The following is a 16,065-nucleotide window of genomic DNA, read 5'->3' as shown; positions in this document are numbered from 1 at the left end:
TACTTAATTGTTTTCACTTCCTTTGGATCTCCCTGGTAGAAGCAGCTATGAATGCACAGTTAAATGGTCACATTTGAAGCCTCTCCAGCTTCCCTGCTGGGTCAGTGATTACAGATCAAGCACAGGAAATGAACAATAAGGTGTTTTTAACTTGCTCTATAGTGTGAGATGCATGCATATAAAAATATAGCTCAGTAGCTGCTTATTTCAAGAGTGCTGCAGATTTGAAGTATCAAAAATGGTGTGTGTGTTCATTCTGGGTGTGTTTGTATATTCTGGGATGCTACACTTGTCCTCAAAGGCACACACACACCCTGCCCTGTGTTGGTGAATGCCCAGCCACAAAAGCCTGTGACCACACTCAACTCTCAACTGCCTCTGCCAGTGAGTCCCTGCTTCCCTAAGTAGAGAGGTTTTCTGTGACCTCAGGTCCTGCCTGCAGTTGCTTGTCTCATTTCCCTGCCTCTGACAGCTCCACTTGGCCCACCAATGGGGGTAAAGGATGCTTGTCTGTGCTGTGAAACATCCACCTGGGCTTCAACACCCCCACCAGCTCCAGGAGTGTTTTTCCAGCTCTTCAGAACCAGGCTACCCAGATGGATGCACCTCTCATGTTGACTTCCTCATTTAAGTCAGGTTTTAATTACACTAGACGTCCTGCTGGATGATGTTCTTCAGTCAACTCTGACCAAATGGTCAACCATGACTGAAACACCAAAGGCCTTTTGTCTAATGCACATTTGCTCTGTGCTCATATCCTGGAAGGGAAAGCAATGAAGGGTGGCATTTCCTTATCCCATTTATTAAACAAGAATTGGATGTCAGGATCAAGAATCCTGCCATGTCCACCTTTGTGCCCTCTTAGACCTAGATGCTTCCCCCAGATAAGGGCAGGATTATGTAGTTATTGTCCTTACCACTTCCATGAAGAGTCATTTGACTAGAACTAGTGTTGCAACCCCAGTTCAGGGCTGTTTCTTCTACCAGGCTTTTGAGAGAGAACTTCTGACTCTTGTACCTGTGTCTTCAGCAGCTGAGCTGCTCCAGGCAGTAGCTACTACCTACATCTCTCAGGACAGTCCTGTGCTGCCTTTGAGCTGGATGATCAGGAAGACTAGAGTTGTACTAAACTGCTCCCATTTTTTAAATTTATTATTAACAATTAACATTCTTCACCCCTCCAAGTGCCTCAGTCCAGTAGTTTTAGCACTAAATGTTACCCTGGCTGTCATTCTGCTGCTTCCCCAGCTGCAGGAGCTTTGCCTGTCCCAGGTGGGTGATGGAGCACTCAGAAATAGCTGCTTCAGAAACCATCTTTGAAGTGTTTCACAGCCATAGAAGATCAGTCTAAGAGCAGACTCTGAGTGTGGTGACTCTCCCATGTAAACAAGCGTGAGATCCCACCAGAACCATTCCCAGGGAAGCAATAGCTGGTGTCTGAGCAGTCACCAGTCCTCGTGTGGTCCTGGGGGCTCAGCTCCTGCTTTTACTCACTGTTGGATGCTGCAGAGATGTTCAGGAGTAGTCCTGCCTTTCCAGGGTCATCCTTCAGTGGGGTAATCCACAGCCCTCCTGCAGGGAGCTGGTGCTGTTTTATGCTGTTTGAAGTCCAGACAAGCACGTGGGAGGGGCAAAAATAATAATTCCCATTTATCATCAGTATTTTTTTATGGCTCTGTGGTCCAGCAGTACTCTGTTGTATCAGGGCATAGACATCACAGTGCAAAACAAGTAGTAATTCCTTTTCACATCCCCTCTTTGGCTGGCCTTGGTCACCTGTACCCCCCTTTGAACTCCCTGGGCACTTGGTGTCCCTCAGAGTTACAGAGAAGTGTTCCAGCACTTGTCTCACTTGTTTCCTGGGGTCTGCCACATAGGATATTCCCTGCCAGAATTAATAAGGAAACTCACGGGTAATTCAGAAAAAGCCACTGAAACAAGATTTTACCAGCAGTAGCCACAGCGTCCATGCACATGGAATATTTCTCCTACCCATTCCTGGCTGCTGCTGAGCTTGCTCTGGTGTTAAACACCAAGTCTGGGACTGGAAAGCTCTGAACCTCTTGCTATTTCAGAAGCAAGTGAGTTGAACCCTGAGCAAAGAGCACAAGCTGCTGGACCATGTCCTGCCTTTGTGAAGAAGTGACCTCTCTTCTGGGGTCACATCCCTCTTGCCAGCTTCCATCACAGTATCATTCTGGTTGGAAAAGACCTTCAAGATCATCAAGTCCCACTGCTACCCTGTCCCATGGCATCACATCTGTCTTCTTGTATGTCTCTGGGAATGGTGGCTCTACCACCTCCTTGGACAGCCTGGATCACCAAGTCCAGCTCCCACCCCAGAACAGGACAACCCCGAAGTTCACACCATGTCCCTGAGGGCATTGTTCAAATGTTTCTTGAATATCGTCAGGCTCGGTGCCATTCCTGCTTCCCTGGGGAGCCTATTCCAGTGCTCCACCACCCTCTGGGTGAAGAATCACTTCCTAATATCCAACCTAAACCCTCCCCTGCACATCTTCCTACCATTCCCTTGGGTCCTATCATTGGTCACCAGAGAGAAGAGGTCAGTGCCCACTTCTCCTCCTTCCCTAATGAGGAAGCAGCAGCTGCCATGAGGTCTCCCCCTCAGTCTCCTCTTCTCCAGGCTGAGCAGACCAAGTGTCTTCAGCCACTGCTCATACAGCTTCCCCTCTAAACCCCTCACCAACCTCCTGGCCCTCCTCTGGACACTCTCCAGTAGCTTTATATCCTTTTTGTATTGTGGCTTCCCAAATTGCACACAGTGAAGTGGGACAATCACCTCCCTCAGCTGGCTGGCCATGCCATGCTTGATTCACCCCAGGACTCGGTTGGCCCTCCTGGCTGCCAGGGCACAACTGTTGGCTCATGTTCAACTTGCCATCAACCAGAACCCCCAGATCCCTCTCCAAAGGGCTGCTCTCCAGCCTCTCCCTCCCCAGACTGTCTGTATACCCAGGGTTACCATGTCCCAGGTGCAAAACCCAGCATTTCTCCTTGTTAAACTCCATGCTATTGGCGATTCCATATGCAAATTGACACACATGGAGTCATTAAAACTGGACAAATTTATCATGTAAACTGCAAGAGGAGAGCTGCAGTGCCTTGAGGAGAAACAAACACTGTCCCACCTTGTGTTGTGGATCACCGGGATGTACCCAAAGACATATTCAAGTTATCATTGTGTTGTTTTGGTTTTCCCCCAGCATAAAGACTGAATTCATCTTAGGAAATGCTCATTAAAAAATAATCACCCAGGAAGGAATTAGCTCCATTAGCTATAACAAACTGCCCCTAAAATATCAAAGTTCCTCATTTGTAAAACTGTGGAAGATGAAGAAAAGCATCTTTGTCACATGCCCCCAGCTGTAGTTTTCCAGTTTCTCCTTCCCCAGTTTTCCTACCCATCATTTTTCCATTAGGACATGTTCTGGCACTTCCTGCACCACCACCTTCAGCAGCTGACTCTGCATCCCTACTGCTTGGGTTTGCCCTTCAGGGCACCGTTGGGCACTGGCACCATAATGCTATATTCTAGCTCTGGGGCAGTCTTGGAGAATGTGGCTATGGAAACCATGTCTTCTCCAATGTCCACCTGAGACCTGTGCCTGCAAACCAGCAGCTTCTTCAGGGCCCGTTGGAAGTCCCGGTTCAGGAAAGCGTAGAGCATTGGGTTGATGGTGGAGTTGCAATACCCTAACCAAGTGATGATCTTGAAGGTGTCAACCAAGACTGTGCTGGTGGAGTCGGTGCCTCTGGCAGCGAGCCAAACGTTCAGCACGAAGTATGGCAGCCAGCACAGCACGAAGACTGAGATGATAATGCTGATGGTCCGTGTGGCCTTGTTCTCCAGCTGCAGATGGTTCTGCCTCTTGCTGTTGGGGTGATAGTGGATGTCCAGGGTCTGAGACATGATACGAGTGGCCTTGAGCCGTGAAGCTCGGTAGATGAAGAAATACATACTGCACATGACCATGAAGGGGACAAAAAATGCCAGAGCAGAAGCCACGATGGCAAAAATCCAGTTGGTGACAAAGATGCATTCTCTGCCTGCATCGAAGTCCACCCCAGGGATCTCATTCCAGCCTTGCATGACGGGCAGGAAGGAAATGAGGGAGGAGTATACCCAGACTGTGCAGGTCATCAGGATGCATCTGTGAGAGGGAAGAGAAGGCCTGTTATTTTGAGTAGAGAACAAGAAGTACCATCCAATCCCCATGGTAACCCATGTGGGATATCACTGCTCAGCAGTCCCACAGGGCTTGGAGAAGTGGCCAAGCAGGAGAAAAGCTGGAGTACAACAAGTCCACAGGCAGTTGTCTCTAACAACTGGGTCATTGGGTCTGTGGTTTACAGAACTGTGATCACTGTGGGGGATGCTCAGAGCTGGCTGGAAAGGAAAAAAAAAAGAGGAGGAGGAAAGGTTTAATGGAGGATTTGTGTTAATATTTAAAAACAACAGCATGTAGATTCTTCTGTTTGGTCTCAGCTTCAATATCTGGCTGTGACCTTATCCTTTGAGCAGCAGCAGAGGTGGAGCTGATGGACACCAGGTCCTCAGCACTGCTGCAGCCCTTGCTCTGCCACTCTGCTCCTCTCTTTGGTCACTGCCCACGCTCCACAAATCATACACAGCCAGACCTGCAGAGGGAAAAGCATCCCCGAAAGAGCCTGAACGCCCCTTGCAGAGCACCTCACAGCTGCAGCATCCTCTGTGCTCAGACCTGCTCCCCCACCCTGCAGTCCTCTTCTCCATGTTTCACATGAAACCTTGATAAAAGCTTAGAAACTCCTCCTGCTTTCTCTCTTTTCCCCCACAAATATGAGTTTTACAAGGGGTGAGACTACTGCTACATACATTCTTCTGGGTGTCATTTCCTCTAGTCTTTGGGGAAATTCCTGTGGAATTCCTGCAACAGGCAGAAGTTGTAGGCACAAGTCAGCCCACACCACTGGTTTCTACCCCACTTCACAACCCGTCCTTAAAACAGGGCTTCCCTAGGAGCACCATCAAACCAGCTCAGCTGGATTCTCCTTTTCTCCTGCACCACATTAAAAGATTTCTGGGAAGATTTATATGACACAAAGATTCTTCTGACACATTGCTCTGCTTTTGGGCAGCAACTCTCCAGAGCTCATTTGGTCCCTCATCAATATAGGCCACAGCCAAGTGAAAATTTAGGGGGACCCAAAGTGAGGAGCAACTCCACTCACCTGCCACGGGACATCCTTCTTGAATAGTGATATGGAGTCACCACAGAGCAGTATCTGTCCAGGCTAATGAAGCACAAGGTAACGATGGATGCAGTGCAGAACATGACATCAAAGGAGATCCAGACTTTGCAGAAGAGCTTCCCAAACAACCACATCCCCGTCACCTCGTAAATGATGCTGCGAGAGAAAAGAGGTAGAAACCAAAGCTAGAAGGAGTGATTTCCTGCACGTCTTCAAGACTCCATGGAGGTAACATCATGTTTTACTGTGCAGGTACGAGGGATGAGCATGCAGTGTAGGGAGGCTCAGTCAAGGATTCATCCTCAAAGTGCACCCCAAGGCAATAACCCACAGGTGGGGCATGGCTGAGGAAGACCAAGCCTGTGCTTCCTGCCTGTACTCTAATTGGGCACCTTGAGAAAGGTTCTTTGCACCTCCAAAGCTCCCCAAATTTAGATCTGCCCAGCTTTGCTTAGCACAGCTTTTCCAGTGCCCTATGAAGCATGGGATTTTTAAATTATCCACAATTCCTGGGGCATGGAAGGTGCTCCCTCTTCCAAGAAACTCACATTTCATCTGGTCTCAGGCTCCAAAACAAAAGGATTTTGACTCTTGGCTTTTTAAAAAAATTAAAAAGCCTAGGATGAAGCCTATGCAGCTTGTCCTTTATGTAGCTACAAACGCCCCAGTGGGTAAACACACCAGCAAAAAGAAGATAATATGCCAAAATTATTCCTAACAGAGTCCAGAGGGACCTGTAAGAAGTGGGCAGGGAAAGAAGGAACACACAGCAGCTGTAGGAAGGCTGATGCATGTTCCTGTAGCATTCAATTAGATGCCATTTGCTTCCCCTTTCTTTCACCAGCTTTCTGGAGCTCCTGGGGTGCTGCTGAAATAACCATTGTGTGTGAATTTGATGTGAAAGGCTGAGTAACCACCTAGTCCTGCAAAGCTTTAATTATCCTGTAACTTCACAGCTTGCTGGTCAAATACAGTGAAAGTGGGGCTCTGTGCTCAGTGGGCTCTGCTGTCCCCAAGGGCAAAAATAGTCAACCTGATGTCAGAGGAGTTAGAAACCAACCCCTGCCCTGCATCTAATTAGCAAGAAATCATTACAATTACTTGTGAAGGTTATTTTTGAGCACAACTGCTGGAGGTGGGCACAGTTCTGCTGAAGGGCCCCAGCCCTCAGAAGCATTTTGTTATGCAGGATGCAAGGCAAAGATTCAAGCAAACATTAATCTACAGCAGAACCTGTCCCCACACCCTGGTGGCCTCCCCAGGGGAAGCATGGAAGATCCCAGTGCACACACAGGGAAAAGTTTTGTGAGCCTTTTCTAGATGGAAAATTAAGACATACAGAAGTTGAACCATGGGTCTAATCATGGACTTGGGTGTCTTGGTGCTATTCCTGAGAAGTCCTCCTTATCTCCAGAGATGCTGCAAAGCCCGTGGTGTGAGCACCATGACCTTCCAGAAGCAGACCATGCTGCTGTCATGAACTTCCCTGCACACAGATCCCAGGTACCTAGTTCCCCTCAGCATCTGGTGGGATATTCTTGCCCTAGCAACGTTCTCCCAGCACAGGGTAGTGGATGCCTGTTCCCTCTTCTCTGGTACATAAAGTCTCTGCAGCCTGGAAATGACACTGGCTCAAAAGGAATAACAAAAGCCCAAAGAGATGCACAGTACGAGCAGAAGTCACCTCCATGTTTCACTCATGTTTGCAAAAGAAAAGAGTAGCTGGACATATTCAGCCTGGAAATGGCTGGAGCACCCAGATGACAGGCCAAGCACAGCTGACCTGCTCCTGCAAACAAGCCAAGCCAGGAACAAAATAAAAGTCTTGCTCTTGGCAAATTAAGGCACCAGATGACAACTATGGTTTTCCTTCCTATCAAAAAACCTCTTAGTCCTGAGCCAAACTGGCTCCCAAGGTCATTTCTTTTCCTCCTCTCTGGCACGTGCTAACCTGCCCACTGAGGAGCAAACTGCAACTGAAGACAGTAACACAGACACAAAGTTGAGACAGTGGGAAAGGTGTGGACCAAGAGCTACTCCACCAGCAGGGCCAAACAATGTCTGGTGGAGATGGCACAACCCTCATTCCCCCTGACTTCAACAGAGGTTAGATCATGGCATAACTAAGCTGCAATTCAGGCCCCTCGAGCAGATATTTGTAGCTATTTATATTCTTTTCACCCAATGCTCTCAACTTATAACTCAGTTGGGAATTGCTTGTTGGGAAAATGCTTCCTGGTGCCAAATGCAACAGTGTAGGCAGCCCCTTGAGAACTAAAGCACAAATTGGGAAAGGAGTTCAGCCTCTTCATACTGCTCCAAGGACACCAAACAGGGTGCAGCCCCCCAATTTACACCAACCTGCAGCCACTCTGCAGCCCAAGACAGCCAGAGCCTACGAGTTAACTGGTTTCTGGATTTATTTTACTGTGGTTTAGCCAGGTAGTGGAGCTCCTGTAAATATCAACATCATGCAGGGACAGCTGCCCTTTGAAGTGCCTCTTCCTCCATTAAATACAGAGGGAGCCTAAATGACCCTACTTATACTAAAATCAAGTCCTTGCATTTACACAGACAGAGGGGGGGTGGCCTTTGTCCCCATGTCAACACTGCCAGCCACCCACATGCAATGTGGCCAGATAACAGGGGCACAAGATTTCCCCCAGGTGCAGCCAGTCCCATTGGTTGTCCCACTGCAGACTGCAACTCTTCCAGTCTACTTATCCAGACAAAAGTGTTATTTTGCAAGGTCACCTGCCTTCCCCATGAACCCCACCAGGACACTGCCCAAATCAGAAGGACCAATCAAAATTCTGTGTTGCACCAAAAAAAGTGAAGAATAACATCTCCATAATAGCCTTTCAGGTTCAGAAACAGGAAACCATCTGTTGCCTCAGGCTAGTAAGGATCTTTCTTACTTCTCTCTCCCACTACCAGAAAATAAAAGGTTAAGGAAGTGCAAAATCAAACTCACAGAATTCAGCTCTGTTGATTTCAATAGTCATTCCTGGCTAAGAAGATCAAGGGGAAAATACACTCCATGATTTCATAGAATCACAGAACTATTCAGGTTGGACAAGACCCTCAGCATTTCTGAGTCCAACCATCATCCCTACTCTACAAAGTTCCCCCCTAAACCATATCCACCAACACCACATCCAAATGACCCTTCAACACATCCAGGGATGGTGACTCAACCAGCTCCCTGGGCAGCCTGTTCCAGTGTCTAACCACTCTTCCTGTGAAAAAATGTTTCCTAATGTCCAGTCTAAACCTGCCCTGTTGCAGCTTGAAGCCCTCCCTTCTTGTTCTATCAAGATTTGTTCTTGTCAAGATCTTGAGCAAATCTAGATAGAATCTTGCTAGAACTACCTTTGAAATGCAAGCAGGATCAACACAGTCGTTGCACTGAATGCTGACACACCAGTGACAGCCCCCAGCTCACATTCCTCAGAGGATGGAAAATCATCTAGTGACCATGTTGGGCCCGTGGGCAAAGCACAGCTAGTCCTGGAAGAGGGGACTCACTGCATTGGCACCACCTGAAGAGCTGGCTTTCTAGTTCAGACCACCAGCCAGACTCTCTCTGTAGCCAACAGCAAGAACACCCTTGGGAAGTCTCCTCCCTCCACTACAAGGGGATAAAGGGTAGGGAAACTGAGGCAAGGAAGCACAATCACTGACCCAGAGTTAAGCTCTCTGGAGAGCCCAGACCTAATCACAGCAGGAGAACCTCCAGCCAGCCCTGCTCACTCTGTGGCCACTGAGCTCGGAGGGGTGACCTTGGACACACACACCACTGTCTGATCTCACCTCACAGCACTTCTTACCTGAAGGGCATGACCAGACAAGCCACAAGGAAATCTGCCATGGCCAAGGACATGATAAACATATAGGTGACCGTGCGCAGCCTCTTCTCCACCACCGGGCAGATGAAGACAACTGTATTTCCCAGGAGTGTGATCAGGTCAATGAGGGTAAGGATCAGCCCAATGACTACCTCCTGCAGGCCAACACCTGCCCAGCTGCCACCTCCTTTCACAAAGGAGGAGGCAGCAGAGGAGAAATTGGAGAACCAGGATTCATTTTTGTCCATCAGCATCTTCACACGGTTGAAACCTGAAAGAGAGGAAAGGGGGGGAAATTAAATAAGGACTTCAATGCACATGCCTTCTGTGAAAGGTAGAACAGAAATGATGGTCGTGCTTTATTTGCTTCAAGAATCCACACACCCTGCTGTGCCTGTAACACCACTGTCCCAGGCTTATCAGTCTATTAGAAGGGTCTGAAATCCTGAGGGTGAGGATAAATGTGCAGCATTGGCTGAAGTCCTTCATGGCAATTAAAAACCCTCCTGTCAACAAAAAAGCATCATCAGGTGAAGTGTGATACAAAGAAAAGCCCTGAGAGCAGAGAGAGCACAAGCAAGCAACTGAAATCCAAAAATCAAAGCAGCTCTGCTAAATCCCACTGAACAGCACTTCATGTCCACAAGGCTTAGGGGTTGGAACTAGATGAACTTTAAGGTCCCTTCCAACCCATGTTATCATTCTATATTCTCATTATCACCTTTGCCAGCCACAGACCAGGTGTGACTCCTTGCCCAGGCTGGCTGCTTTCGTGACCTCACTGCTCAGGACATGCTCTGCCCTGGGTTGTCCTGGTACTTCCTAGGCACTGAAGTTAAGAGGTTTTTACTATTATGGTGGGCAACTCCATCACACAGCCTGGATGGCCATGCAGAGCTGCCAGCAACCACACAATTAATAGCTCCAACCTCCCTGCTGTGAGCAGGGACACCTCCCACCAGACCAGGTTGCTCCAAGCCCCATCTAACCTGGCCTTGAACACTTCCAGGAATGGGGTTTCCACAGCTTTCCTGGGCAGCCTGGGCCAGGATCTCACCACCCTCACAGTACAGAATTTCCTCCTAAAGTCTAACCTAATTTTTTCCTCTTCCAGTTTTATCCATTAGTCCTTGCACTATCACTTCCTGCCCCTTTAAAAAGTCCTTCCCCAGCTTTCCTGTAGCTCCTTCAGGTACTGGAAGATTCTCCAAGGTATCCCCAGGGCCTTCTCTTCTTCAGGCTGAAGAGCCCCAACTCTCACAGTCTGCCTTTGTAGAAGAGGTGCTCCAGCCCCCTGATCATCTTCATGGCCCTTGTCTGGATTAAGTCCAACAACTCCATGTTCTTGGAATCACAGAATCATCCCAGCTGGAAAGGACTTCAAAGATCATCAAGTCCAATCATAACTTAAATCCCCCTACCATAGCCTAATCTACCCATTCAGTGTTTAAATGATGTCCCTAAGCACTACATTTATATTTCTTTTAACCACTTCCAGGGATGGTGACTCCATCGCCTCCCTGGGCCTTCTTCTTGTAGTGGGGACCTCAGAACTGGACAGAGCACTGCAGGTGGGGTCTCGTGACAGCAATCCCCATCCACTCTCTCAGGTGCCATCGATGGGCTCTTTAATCTCAGTCCCATCCCCAGCCCACTCATCACCTCATGGTCAGGCTGAGGAGCCTTCACCCATTTGCTCCTTCCTTGTATGGAATTGACTGAGGACTCCTGGTCATCCCTCCTGATCCTTTCTGAGAGGGACCAAAACTGCAGACAATTTCAAGAGGTAAGTCCACTGTGGGTTTATAGAAGGGCATAATGATGCTCTGTGTTTTGTCCTTCTTCCCTTTCATAACAACCCCTAACATGGTTTGCTGCTTTTGATTGGCACTTAGCACCAAGCTGACCTTTCCACAGAACCACCTATCACCATCTGAAGAGCTCATTCCCGAGCTCAGAGCTCACAGCTTTAGACAGGAAAATAGGATAAAATGAGGAAATTAAGTTCTCTCCATCCTCCCCAAAGTCCATCACTTCACATCCCAGTCACTTCTGCCATATTAATGCTCACTGAGACTCATAGAAGTTTTTCTGCAATTCTTGAAGTCAGGTCTTATCCTTCGTGACTTGATCAAACTTTTTGTCACCTGCAAATATCACTACTTGACTATTCACACTCTTCCCAGTTTATGAAGGATACATGGAACTCCATAGATCCCAGCCCCTATCCCTGTCAAGAGCAAAGCTGATGTCTTTTCCACATGGTAACTCACCACCCTCTTTCCCCCTGCATTTCACCTTTTAGACAATTATTTATTCATGCAATGAACTTCCTTCTTAACTCAGGCCTGTTAAGCTTTTGTAAAAGCCCCCCCTGAGGGATCAAATAGAAAATCTTTCAAAAATCACAGAATTTTTTGAGTTAGAAGGGACCTTAAAGATCACCCAGTTCCAATCCCCCTGCATGGGCAGGGACACCTCCCACTAGAACAGGCTGCTCAGAGCCCCATCCAACCTGCCCTTGAACACCTCCAGGGATGGAGCCCCCACAGCATCCCTGGGCAGCCTGTTCCAGTGTCTCACCACCCTCACACTGAAGAATTTCCTCCTGATCTCTAACCTAAATTTCTCTTCTTTCAGCTTAAAACCATTACCCCTTGTCCTCTCACTTCAAGCCCCTGTAAAAAGCCCCTCCCCAGATTTCCTGTAGGCCCTTCAGGTACTGGAAGGCCACTATCCAAGGAGACTACACCAACTAGGCTCTTCCCATCCACATCCTGTCTTCTTCCAAGCACTCCAGTATGACTGGGGGGCTGGGCAGCCTTTTTAAAAGCATAACTGGCTTTTTCCTTGGATAGAATGGTGTATCACCTACACCCACTCACCCTTCTGAATTCTCAGCTTCCTCCCCTGACTTTTATTTACTTCCTGGATTTAGTGGTTTCCTTTCTTCAAGTTAAAAAATAAAAATATCTTTAAAAATCAAGAAATAACTAAAGCTGTCTAGAAAATAATGAAAAAAAAGCTCCTCTTCTGCCCCTCCTCACCAGAGCTGGGACTTGCTGAGACCTGAAGTTCTGCTTCTGCCACATCAAGAACAAGCAGGTTTGTTGGACATCAAGTTCTGTGGTAGGTCCTTGAGCAGGTGCTACCAAAAGTCTACAGGGTATCTTAATTACATCAGTCTTAATTAAAATACTTCTTGGCCAATATTTCACATCCTGATAACACCCCAGAAAAATAAAACCTAAAAATTCCTGTCTCCAGCTGAAAGGAAAAAGGACAATCTGCACTGTTCTTTCTAACAAGTTCACTAAGGATGTCATCAAACTGGAGGAGCTCCTGGGGAACAGTTTGATTTCAATGCCACCAGAATTTCTGGCAGAAAAATCTTTCAGCCTGTTCTCCTCCCTACATGGTTTCCACAGATGGCACAGGAGCTGCTGGCTGGCCAAGCCACCTGGTGACACAGCCAGCCAAATTACAGAACCTGCCAAGGGCTATGACATGGTCTACCTCCATCTTCCAGCTCATCTGCTCCTCTGCCATCTTCCATACCTGCTGAGAGGGGCTTGTGTCCTCACAACTCTGAAGCCTCTGTGGGTCTAGAAACAGTCCTTTGATTTCCACCGTGAGTTGACCCCTAACCAGTTTCAGCACATGAAGACCACCCAGACCACCCTACATTTTCCCAGAAGAGGGTGCAGCATTTAGATAAACTCCAACATATGAATAATCAAAATCAGCTGTAAGGAAAAATGAATGGCTTAAAAAATCATTGTCAAATCTTAAGGTTTAAAGGTTTCAAAAAAATATGTTTTCAGATTCTAAAAAAAAAAGTTAATTTTTTGGTCTAAGGCTTTGAATAATGAGAGATCATAGGATCATAGAATGGTTAAGGTTGGAAGGGACCATCACATTCCAACCCCCCTGCCATGAGCAGGGACACTTCACAATAGACCAGGCCTCATCCAACCTGGCCTTGAACACCTCCAGGGATGGGGCTTCCACAACCTCCCTGGGCAACCTGTTCCAGCACCTTCCTACCCTCATGTCCTTATGTCTAACCTCAGTCTCCCCTCTTTCAGTTTAAAACCATTACCCCTTGTCCTATCATTATCTTCTCTGATGAAAAGCCCCTCCCCAGCTTTTCTGGAGCCCCTTCAGGCACTGGAAGGTGCTCTAAGGTTTCCCCAGAGCCTTCTCTTCTCCGGGCTGAACAGCCCCAACTCTCTCAGCCTGTCTTCATAGCAGAGCTGCTCCAGGCCTTGGATCACCTTGGTGGCCCTTCTCTGGACCCTCTCCATCAGGTCTGTACCTTTCTTGTGCTGAGGGCCCCTGAGCTGTACAGAGTATTCCAGGTGGGGTCTCACCAGAGCAGAGCAGAGGGGCAGAATCCCCTCCCTGGCCCTGCTGGCCACACTTCTTTTGATGCAGCCCAGGACACAACTGGCTCCCTGGGCTCCAGCACACACTGGTGGCTCATGTTGAGCTTCTCATCAACTACCACCCCCAAGTCCTTCTCCTCAGCACTGCTCTCCAGCCATTCTCCCCCAGCCTGTATTTGTGCCTGGGGTTGTGCTGACCCAGGTGCAGGACCCTGCACTTGGCCTTGTTGAACTCCTTGATGTTGGCCTTGGCCCACCTCTCCAGCCTGTCAAGGTCCCTCTGGATGATGAGAGTTCTGGATTAATTGCCTGGCGCTTTTAGAGGTGACACTGACACAAGAAGTTTCTCCTGCAAACAATGACTGTGCTCACAATTGTTTAGTGTGTATCAACATCAGTACAATTCTAATTAAAGCAGATCATCACTTATAAATGTTACACTCTGTACCCATCTGTGAAGACACACTGCACTCAAACTTTAAGCAAAAGTAGGACACAGCTATCAGAGCTCGTCTTTGCAAGATGTCTATGCTACTGGAGTAACACCTTAGCCACCAGCCTGAGTTAAAAGGTCTTCTCAAGCAAGAAACTAACCAGAGGTTGCTTAATGCTGGGTACAACTTGGAGCACGACACAACGATGGACAAATACAGGAGACAAATGTGCCCACACTCACAAAAAATTGGAGAAAATCTCTTGGTCATACTATTTTTGGTCAACACAAGGACAGGCTGAGGGGCTGGAAACAAGACTTTTCACATTTGACCTCCATGATTTCTCCAACAACAAAAAGAAGGGATGAAACTTAGAACTCTAGGTTTGAATCCTGAGCTGTAACTCAGGGTGTAGACAACAGGGTTCTGCTGCTCCAGGCTCCTTTTCAAGGATCCCCAGGCAGACAGGACTTGGAAATCAGTGTCACAGCCAAGCACCCAAGCTTGATGTCCCTCATCCCTTTTGCCTCTGACTGAGCAGCCAGCAACTCATCTTTTGCTAAGAAATGCTACTCCTAAAACATCTGGAGAACTGTCAATACATGAAAGTGGAGGATGATACAACCTTAATATCTCTGTGGAAATCTTTGGGACAAAGCAAGATGTGCCATCCTTCCCAGGGATGTAATTCCACATATTAAATATTGGAGCTTTTAAGTTATCCTATGAGCTACAGCAGCTCATGTGGTGATGCTGGTACAGCACAGTGTCTTTAACATCTGTCTTTCAGCCTTTCTTGTAAGGACCCTTCTTCAATCAGTGGAATAAATGCCTGGGATAATTGTACCATGATGTGGGATCATCCCAAGCTTCCCAGGGATCTCACTCATGGTTTTGCATTGTTCTTATTTATTCAGTTTTGCTTCCTTTCAGAAGCTGATGGGCAAGAACCTGCTCTCCGTCTGCCTGAGGGAAGAAACTCCATCTTTTCAGCAGTTTTCCTTTAATGGACAGAAAGTTTGACCTAATTTATTCAGCAGGCAAATCCCAAACAAAAGGTTCATTTCTTCACTAAGTGGTATCCTTTGATGGCAGGGAAGGAAGAAAAAAAGCTCTGCAATATCTAGGCTGACTGCAATTTAAAATCCTAGAGGAATTATGGAAACTGGAAATGTATTTGCTGCCAGTCTGCTCCTCCACTAGACCAAGTATGAGCCCGTGTATGGCAGCAGGCAACTGTACCTGCCCCAGGACCTCAAAACACATTTCCCTCCTCCCCTCTGCTGCAAATAGAGCCTGTAGCAGCTCAGGAATTCATTGAACAGTGCATTGGTCTGCAAGGGTGTGGAGATAAAGGAGAAGGATCAGCCCTGGAGATACTTCCACCTGGAAAACATGCATTCAAGGAGGCCATGCAGCAGCTAAGTCCTGGCACTGACTTTCCTGCTCTCTCTCTCTCTCTTTCTCCTCCACCCAACCTTCTCATTTGAAGGGCAGCACTTCTCAGAGCACGGGTGGTTTCTTTCTGCTTCCATATCAGGACAGAACAACTCCTACAACCCCTCCAACAGATCAGCCCCGGGTCTGGAAACCCAGCAGAGGTAAACGTGTGCTCCTTACCTTCAAAGCTGCCCTCTGAAAGCAGCCAGCTGGCTCCAAGCAGCTCAGTGCCACGGAGCTGGGTGCGTGGTGCTTTTCCCAGCAGCAGGGTACAAGGGACTCACGGCAGCTCGCAGGGCTCTCCGATTCCATCCCACGGAGCTGCTCCCAGCCTGGCTGTGCATGCCTGGTGGTTTCTGCCCCATGCAGGACACCGAACCCACACCTACGAGACAGCAAAGCGTTTGTCCTTTGAGATCTCCCCCCCCCACCCCCAGCAGGGTGCACACTCTTCCACGGCAAAAGCAAGTCTATCATAACCACCTATCGGAGGAGCCAGGACAGACTGAAGCGTGATGGCAGCAGGAGAACTCGAGGCAAAGTTACACCCACGCTGCAAATGCGGGGCGGGGGGGGCTGCTGGTCTTTTAGGGGAGCAATGAGCTGGGGTGCCAAACCCCAACCCCCGGGGGGGCAAAAAACCCAAAGCCCAACCCCTGGGGTGCAAAATCCCCATCCTTGGGGGATAAAGCTCCAAAT

At 48.1% G+C, this 16,065-nt stretch overlaps 1 protein-coding gene across 1 annotated transcript; it reads right to left on the bottom strand.

The window, feature by feature from the left end:
- Positions 1-2,868: 2,868 nt before the first annotated feature.
- LOC127384729 (octopamine receptor-like) lies at positions 2,869-15,732 on the bottom strand. Its single transcript, XM_051619552.1, has 4 exons — positions 15,547-15,732; positions 9,087-9,375; positions 5,236-5,412; positions 2,869-4,175 (listed from the first exon to the last, which is right to left on the bottom strand). Exons 2-4 carry the CDS (start codon positions 9,356-9,358, stop codon positions 3,497-3,499), a joined length of 1,128 nt encoding a protein of 375 aa, XP_051475512.1. The 5' UTR covers positions 9,359-9,375; positions 15,547-15,732; the 3' UTR covers positions 2,869-3,496.
- Between the last annotated feature and the right edge of the window lie 333 nt (positions 15,733-16,065).

The sequence above is a fragment of the Apus apus genome, chromosome 4 (assembly GCF_020740795.1).
Source record: "Apus apus isolate bApuApu2 chromosome 4, bApuApu2.pri.cur, whole genome shotgun sequence".
In the NCBI taxonomy this organism is placed as follows: domain Eukaryota; kingdom Metazoa; phylum Chordata; class Aves; order Apodiformes; family Apodidae; genus Apus; species Apus apus.
Note: the sequence above shows the minus strand (reverse complement) of the source record. Positions and strands in the feature narration are given on the sequence as shown.